We start from the raw sequence: 8,788 nt of genomic DNA on the forward strand, positions 1-8,788 counted from the left end.
CTCGCAATATCGAAAGCTAGCAAATCCCGAAGTCACTCGTGCTCGATTCGCCGAGCTACAATCTCCCTATAACATCATACATCTCTTATTAACACTTTTATCTTCTAAGTTTGACTATCCCTAAGAAGTCAAACATAGGTCAACTCTGGTCAATGGTCAACGGTCAACCTGACCGGACTCGACGAGTGCACAAGGGCAACTCGGCGAGTCTAGACGCATCCGCCAACTCCATAGGATTCCCTTCTTACTCGTCGAGTACTTCCCTTGACTCGACGAGTTCCACCTGGGAGAGTCGCGGGGCCACCCCGACTCCACTCGCCGAGTCTCAAGAACAACTCGGCGAGTCCCAGCTCGACTCAGTCCACCTGTCGACCCTCTCTAACTCGTCCTGACCCACTGAGTCAACCATAACTCGGTCAGGACTACACACTGGGTGTCCTCAAGGACAATCTTCAAGCGACTCGTCGAGTCTGTTCATCAGACTCGGCGAGTCCATGCCATGCACCAGCTAAAACTGGCTTTTGCGGTCAGATCCGCTCCATCCATTCATAGATCTGGCCTTCCCAAGCTTATTTGTCACGTAAAGTCTCAGTCTTGGTTGCCATGCAATGCGTACAAGGCTTATTTTGGGGAAACAACCTCTAATGTGACCACCTTAGCTTCTAACTCAAAAGGATGGACATAAAGCTAGTCATATGGGGTCTCCTGGACCTGCTAAGGCCCAGATCTAGGTTCCATATCTCCATGGAACCTTTCATACTTCCAATTTAAGCCAAGAAATGCAAGAAGAAACCCTAGATTTGACACATCAACACAAAACACGAAGTTTGGCTCTGAAAGTTACCTCAAGAAGACTCCCTTGAAGAATTAGCAACAGATCCAAGCTCCCCAACTCCTCAAGTTTGATCCTCTCCCTCCTTTCTTGCAATATCACACAAAATGGTGAACAAATGGCCTCCAAATACACTCACAAGGGCTCACAGTCGTATGGGGGCTCTTAGGGTTCAAGGTGGCCGCAAGTGAGGGCCATAAGGTCCTTTAAATAGGGCTTAGGACCGGGAAATTAGGGTTTCATTAAACAGCGCAGACTCGCCGAGTCCATATCCTGGACTCGCCGAGTCCAAATGAACCTGTGTCCAGAATCGCGACCCTACTCGGCGAGTCTGAGCTCCAACTCGCCGAGTCCCCTCTCAAAACACAAAATAATCAAATCAATAAAGATACCTGGAATTCCGGACTGTTACAGGTTGGACAATTGAAATGGTTTTGATAGAAAAATTGAAATGTTAGAAGTGTAGTCTAGCCTGTATTGAAAAATAAAGTCTATGGCCTTGAAATACTAAAAGGCTGCAAAAGTAAAAACGAGTACTAATGAATTATGTTTGTTAGTAAGAAGTTTTAATAATTTTGTGTGAGTTATTAAGTATAGTATTTCACTTTTCATATATTTTCAATTCTTAAGCCTCCGGTTCATAAAAAGAAATTGTAGATTTTAATGTTTTAAAAAGAAAGTTATTTTAGGAATTACTATTAATGATACAACAATTCAAATATTTTAATGTATAAGACTATGGGAATGATTGTAATAATTTTAATATAACTATTAGATATCAAAGATAAATGTTTAAATATTTTACGATATAGAACCCGACTCGACCCAAATATTATTGACTGTTTATTTTTATTGGTTGCATTAATTAGGAACCATGCGATTTTCTATTCCAGACTCGCCACTGTGTGAACTAATATCGAATTCGGGCATTGAGTGCAAACTCTTGATAGTCCCAAGACCATTTCTATAGTTAATCTTAATTTTACTTAGATAAGTAATTCATAATGATGCATCGGAGCTCGAAAATTGATCTGAAAAAGTATGTCAAAATACAAAAGTAAAGAGAGATTTTCAGTCGAAAACTAAAACTCGAGAGTAACTTATGCAAACCTGGAAATATTGATCAATTATCGGTATTAATTATCAAAACTTATTTTTATTAAAAAAAATACTCTGTTTAAGAAAATAAGTAAAGTACTTTATCAACTTTTAAACTAGGTTTCTGGACTTTTTTAGAGACTCAAATTTTATATCTAAGCCAAATGCATAAAGAACACACGGTATTAGTTATCAAAACTAATTTTTATTGAGAAACACGTGTTTAAGAAAATAAACAAAGTTGCAATGCGATACTTTATCATTTATAAACTAGGTTCATATACTTTTTAGTTACTCAATCTTTATAAGCCAAATACATAAAGAACATACGTTTTTATTTATTTATTTTTTTATTTATGTATAAACCAGTTATTTGGATTTTTTAACAATTCAATCTTTTTATATTATTTGTCGAGAAATTAAATATTCTCTTACTTTTTGTTCCTACATATCCTCTTACACAATAAAATGGTGGCATGTGTGACATTTAATGCTCATTTAATGAGATTTAATTATATTTTAGGATACTAATATGACACATGTCATTATTTAAATTGGTAGGAGGATTGGTTGGATCAAAAGGTAGGAAGATATGTAATTTCTCTTATCTGTCTAATTAAAAACTCTATAGTAATTAAGTTTAAAGTTGATTATAGATATTATTTACCAACAATTAACAAAAAAAATGAGTGACTTGATCGTTAAATGGTATGTGGTTATGTGTCTAAAATGGTAAACATGATCATCTAAGAGCCCACGTTAAACCTGTCCTACTACTACTAGTGCCAATTACGTGGGAGCTAAATCACAAAGAAGTGGCAATATTTCATGCATGCCATGTTTTTAACGATAGACTATTTGTACATGATTTAATACCTCAATCATGGTCGGTGTAGGGCAGGTGCAAGGGCCCAAAAATTTTAGGGGCCCATTTTTTTTTTATTATTATTTTTTTTTAATATATATAATATACGCTTCGACCGTTAGGCGCTTCAATACTTCGGCCTCCTTTTGCGCTGCAAGGTCTCATGTTTCCAAGCTTCAAATAGATCAGTTAAAGAGACGGAAGACGGCGGTAAAATTGATTTCTCCAATTTTGAATTGAAGGCACCATTGATTTCTCTCGAATCAAATGTAAATCTAGTCTCTTCAATTTTAGATCGAAGCCAAAAGGTAAACCTGCTGATTTGATTATTGTTTCAAGTGCTTCTAGAGATTAAAAGTTTGATGATAACAATTGATATTTAAGAATTTGTATTTTTTTTTTTTTTAAATTTGTTTGGGGTTTTAATTGTTTATGGTTTTGGCTGGATAATGACATAGATTCATTGACATGTAAAGAATATACACCCTTGGCACCTGAGCGGTTGCAAGAGAATAGATATTAACAGTAGTTTTGTGTTTTTCTATCATGGAAGATTCAGCAGCTTTGGATTCCATCGCAAAGTTTCCTTTTCAATTTCATCTTGTTAGTTTCATTTTTAAGGGAAAATCAGTCGCCTATAGCACTACACCAAATATCGGGTTGCTCTAATTGCTTTATATATAATATGAAATTCAAACTTGACATTAAGATATAAGTAAACAGTATCGTGATATTCCATTACATTTTATCAAGAAAAGAGTTTACTTAGAAATTTTGATCTCCTATTTTGATAAGTTTAATAAGAACGACCTTAGAAAGGTTATTTTGGCATATAGGGTGTCATGATTTTGTTTTGATATGCTATTTGTATAGCCATTGTGTCAAAGTTAGATTTACTTTAATTGATTGCTAATTCACCAAGAACTTATGTTTTAAATTGCCTTTTTCTCAAAAAAAAATTATAATTAACTTGACCATTTTGATTCAACCCGATTAATTTTCTCGAAAAAAATTAATACTTTCATATGAGAAAGACAGATTTCTGAAACTTATAGTTGGTTTAAAAAAAGCTTAGTTTATATAATTTAATTCGTCATACGTTAGGGCCTAAGGACATTTTTTGTGGTTCGTCATGGACATTTGAGTCCCTGGGACCGGCCTTGTTCAAGACGCAAACAATAAAAGAATACTTCAGAAGCAACAGGCGGTGCATGATGTGTATGTTTTGAAAATGTCAATAGATGGTCTAGAACGCGAAGACTGTTGAAAAGATAAAATCCAAGAAAATAATAAAAAAATATTGACTAATTATTTAGGTTGTTATTAATGTAATATGTTTTTAGTTTTATCTATCTAATGTTTTAAATTTCTATTTATTTAATGTTTGTGTTATAGTGTTAACTGTACATCCATATTATTATTACATTTCTTAGAAAAACATGATTCTAAATCAACACTTTTAGATTTTTTTTAGATGGAAGTAATTTTTAACATCTCTACAAATTTCTAAATATTATCTTGATATGATATTTTTAAATATCTAGATTTATCTTCTAAATTTAAAATATATGTTTACCTTTTTCAAAATTAAAAAAATAAATTTATATCTACTATTTAATATTTCTTTTAGTAGACTTTTTAATACACAATATCTTAACTAGTTTTGCAATGTACACCTAACCCTCAAAATTCCATATTAACGCAACACGGCAGTAGCATCTTCTGCACTTTCGCGGTATTTCAAAGCCTGGCTTTCCACGATTCGTTGCCTTGTTCCATCGCGTCTTGCACTCTTGCTCGTTAAGAAAACCTTAATTCTTCTTCAAGTTCATATTTTCTTGAACGATTCATATTAAAAGAAGTTTTATAAACCTTAGGTGGACGAAAAAGTCTGTTAACTCTGTTTTTAGTTGAAGAATTTTTCTACAATCGGTTGCGGATTTTGAGGTATGAAGTCTTTGTTCCTCTTCTTTGCTCATTTTCATTTTTCTAGGAAAGTAATGGCGTGAAAATTCAATGAATTTTGTTCAAGTTTTTGGCTTTAACGAGTAGAATGGAAAAAAAAAAAATTTGAAGCCAAATAGTTGTAGCGTGAGTTGATCACCGCTTAACATCCTGTAACTTTAATTAGTAGCATTGTTATTATTTAGGTGTGTAATTATCTAATTGTTTGTAGTTGTACTTCTAATTTCATGATTTATATATTGGAATCGTTTCCCAGCAACCGTTGGTACATTGATACATGTCGCCTTTTTAGATCTGGTTGACGATTTTTAGGGTTTGGAGGGTCGATATGAATTGTTTAGGGTCATAGAGTAAGTACATGTAGACAACATAGCTTATGGGTTTGATAACTAATTTGAAACCATATTTTAGTTATCATCATACAACTAATGGGAAACCAAAAGTACAATTGTGAATTAGTATTTCGTTGATCATGTATGAAGATTCTTGGTAACAATTTTGTTTTTGTTTGGTAGGCTGCAATATGGGTATCCATGTGGGGTCAAGTTCAGGTTTATCAACATCGGATCCAGAGGATGAGTATGTACGCAGCATAGCCTTATTTGCAACCCTTTTATGTGCTTGTATAGTGATTGGTCATCTTCTTGAAAAAACCCGGTGGATCAATCAGTCAGTCACAGCCCTTTTGATTGTGAGTCAGTCATCCGTGCTTCAACCACAAGGCACAAACTACCTTTTGCTTTTGATTTATTTTCAATTTCACACCAACATACTATTATTTTCTTGTGACACAGGGTCTAGCCACAGGATGCATTATTTTGCTAACTTCTGGTGGTAAAAACTCTCGCATATTGGAATTTCAGGAAGAGTTTTTCTTTATGTATCTCCTTCCACCAATAATCTTCAATGCTGGGTATGTATCTATTCTTCCTACTTTTAAATTTAAATGGATATGTCAGATTTAAACTGTTTGATGCCACAATTAGAAGCCTCTATAGCCTATAATATGCCTCTTAACTTAGACTTTTGGTTTCACTGCAATATTATGACCAGGTTTCAGGTGAAAAAGAAACAGTTTTTCCGCAATTTCATGACCATTACATTATTTGGAGCTATTGGTACTTTGATATCGTTTGCCATTATATCATACGGTATGTTCTGTATATACATTATTGAACTTCTGTTTTTGTTAATCATTGGTTTTGTATGCTCTAATAAGTTTAGAGAACATATAGCTTTGAGTTCTATTATCAGTAATAATTATTAAACTGCTTGCTCAAATCATGGGAAAATGTGTGAAAGTCTCTTTGGAGTGTATTTATGATACTTTCTATCTTCATGATGAATTCTATGAATATCATAAAAAATTCAATTTGAATTACAATTTTTTTTTTTTTTTTTTTAATTCAGGTGCAAAAGTCTTGTTCCCTAAACTGGACATTGGTTACCTCGAGATCAAGGATTATCTTGGTATTTATTCTCTTTTTCTCATGTTATGAAACTAATGTGGATAGTTGCTTTAGGTATTCCAAATTGCTATAATGATGAATAGATTCCATATAAAGATACAAAGCTGAGCCACAGATGTATGTTTGTCTCTACTAAAATTCCTCTATTTTTTTATGTCTTGTTGTGAGTAGCACTTGGAGCCATATTTTCTGCAACAGATTCTGTGTGCGCCTTACAGGTACATTCATTTTTTTTTTTTTTTTAAAAAAAAAATTATGAGCTTCAAAGTAACTACATACTAAAAATATAACAATATCATGTCAACAGGTGCTTAATCAAGAAGAAACACCACTATTGTACAGTCTAGTGTTTGGGGAGGGTGTGGTGAATGATGCCACATCTGTGGTACTTTTCAATGCCATCACCAGTTTTGACCTAAACAACTTTAATGCTACTGAAGCCCTTACATTTGCTTACAGTTTCTTGACATTGTTTGTATTAAGCACGTTGTTGGGAATTTTTGTAAGCTTCTTTAATCTATATGTTGATAGCTATTTTTTTTTTAATTTCACCTTTATGTGATAGTTTTTCATTGCTTTTGTAGGTTGGGCTGCTATGTTCATTCATCATCAGAACATTATACTTTGGAAGGTATATGCTCAAATCCATCCATCTCTTGTTTCCAGCTTTCTTTAAGTAATCAAAAATCAAAATCCTATCAATGAATGCAATGTTGTCTGAAAATACTTCCAGGCATTCAACTGATCGTGAAATAGCTCTCATGATGCTCATGGCTTACCTCTCATACATTACAGCTGAAGTAAGCATATTCCATATTTTCCATTTTCACCACACCTGGTCAAATCTCAAAGAGTAACTTAATTTGTATATATCTCCAGATGTTTGAATTAAGCGGAATCCTTACAGTATTCTTTTGTGGGATTGTAATGTCACACTACGCATGGCATAACATCACTTTGAGTTCACAAGTAACCACAAAGTAAGTGTGTAACCATTTTAATCATATCCAAATCCAAACTCTCTTAAATTTGCTCACTCACCTAATGTCGACTGCAGGCATACTTTTGCCACAATGTCATATATATCTGAAGTGTTTATCTTCCTGTATGTTGGAATGGACTTGTTAGATATTGAAAAATGGAGGTTCATAGAGGATAGGTAACTAAACTAACTACCACTAGCTTTATTTGGTTATCCTATCCAATGAACATTTTAAAACCAAAGTCTTAATTGATACAGCCCTGGAAAATCATTTAGTGCAAGTGGTATACTGGTTGGGTTGATTATGGTTGGAAGGGCAGCTTTTGTGTTCCCTCTGTCGTTATTCTCCAACTTTATTCGAAAAAATAGGAACGAAAAGATCAAGATTAAACAGCAAGTTACCGTTTGGTGGGCTGGTCTCATGCGGGGTGCTGTATCCGTAGCACTTGCTTATAAAAAGGTAAAAAAAAAAAAAAAAAAAAAAAAAAAAAAAAAAAAAAAAATCAATTAAGCTTGGAATTTTTTGTATACAAATTAACTAACATTTGATGTCGGTAGTTTACTGGATCTGGGCAAACTATTCAGCCTGCAAATGCGCTGTTGATCACCAGCACCATTACTGTTGTTCTTTTCAGTACAGTGGTAAGCATTGAAAATCATCATGTAAATAATAATACTAGTAATTTGGTGAGAAACATTTATTAACCAAGTGATCAAAGTGTAGGTATTTGGATTGATGACAAAGCCGATTATAAGATGGTTGTTACCAGATGAAACAGACCCATCTACTCCAAACTCATCAAGTGGTATGCCGCTTCTACAAAATGGGCATGGGCATGAAGAAGGCGGAAATGAAAATAGGCCGAGTCGAAAGAGGCTACCAGATACTCCTCCAAACATGGTTCATCAGTATTGGAGAAAGTTTGATGATGCGTTTATGCGCCCTGTTTTTGGGGGTAGAGGCTTTGTGTCCCAAGCCACCGGGACCCGTGACATGGGTGTCATCCATTGATGCAGGCTACCAGTCTACCACTATGGACTCTGGACTATGTTGATGTACATAATTGGCTTGGTTCTTATAGTTTTGGTACACATATATTTACGTCTTTTCGGTTGTATTATAATTATATACTTTTAAGGGGTTAAAAAGCATTATAGAGTAAAAAAACAAGGGTAGGTAGATGTATTGTGTTGGGGTTCTTTATCGATCGTCTAACTGCTAACATGCTAACAACCTAACATAAGAGATGTAAATCGGAATGTCAGCTAGAACATGGAAGGTTTCAACTTCTTATACATCAAAAAGTGTCAAACGGAGGCTTCGTGAAAAACTATAATTTCTTGAAATGTAGAAAGGCTACTATTCTTACAAATATATATATATATAGGTTATTTTGTTTTTACTATCTATTGTGTACATGTATGATTGATTCTGGACCAATCATTCTAGTTATTTTAAGAAACTAATTAATGCATATTATATGTTGAAGATATAATGGATATTAATTACATCTTCAGTAATTAATATGCATTAATTACTTTTTTAAAATAAATAAAATGATTGATCCAGAATGAAT

At 33.9% G+C, this 8,788-nt stretch overlaps 1 protein-coding gene across 4 annotated transcripts; it reads left to right on the forward strand.

The window, feature by feature from the left end:
- The first annotated feature begins 2,916 nt into the window (after positions 1 to 2,916).
- On the forward strand, positions 2,917 to 8,542 carry LOC111886426 (sodium/hydrogen exchanger 3). 4 transcript variants are annotated; one of them, XM_023882671.3, is made up of 15 exons: positions 2,917 to 3,103; positions 4,673 to 4,742; positions 5,276 to 5,451; positions 5,555 to 5,673; positions 5,814 to 5,911; positions 6,171 to 6,230; positions 6,401 to 6,447; positions 6,537 to 6,731; positions 6,814 to 6,860; positions 6,963 to 7,029; positions 7,109 to 7,209; positions 7,287 to 7,388; positions 7,470 to 7,671; positions 7,770 to 7,853; positions 7,936 to 8,542. In XM_023882671.3, the coding sequence occupies exons 3-15, from the start codon at positions 5,284 to 5,286 to the stop codon at positions 8,221 to 8,223; spliced, it is 1,578 nt and encodes a 525-aa protein (XP_023738439.1). In that variant the 5' UTR covers positions 2,917 to 3,103; positions 4,673 to 4,742; positions 5,276 to 5,283; the 3' UTR covers positions 8,224 to 8,542. The 4 variants fall into 4 exon arrangements, with proteins under 4 accessions (XP_023738439.1, XP_023738441.1, XP_023738438.1 ...); XM_023882670.3 differs by lacking the exon at positions 2,917 to 3,103 and adding an exon at positions 4,369 to 4,594; XM_023882673.3 differs by lacking the exon at positions 4,673 to 4,742.
- Positions 8,543 to 8,788: the final 246 nt, after the last annotated feature.

Source organism: Lactuca sativa, chromosome 9 (assembly GCF_002870075.4).
Source record: "Lactuca sativa cultivar Salinas chromosome 9, Lsat_Salinas_v11, whole genome shotgun sequence".
In the NCBI taxonomy this organism is placed as follows: domain Eukaryota; kingdom Viridiplantae; phylum Streptophyta; class Magnoliopsida; order Asterales; family Asteraceae; genus Lactuca; species Lactuca sativa.

Coding starts and splice junctions, on each gene's coding strand:
- LOC111886426 (XM_023882671.3), top strand. CDS start 5,284: ATGGGTATCCATGTGGGGTCAAGTTCAGGTTTATCAACATCGGATCCA. Junction 6,732..6,813: donor GCACGTTGTTGGGAATTTTT/GTAAGCTTCTTT, acceptor TTGCTTTTGTAG/GTTGGGCTGCTATGTTCATT. Junction 7,672..7,769: donor TAGCACTTGCTTATAAAAAG/GTAAAAAAAAAA, acceptor TGATGTCGGTAG/TTTACTGGATCTGGGCAAAC.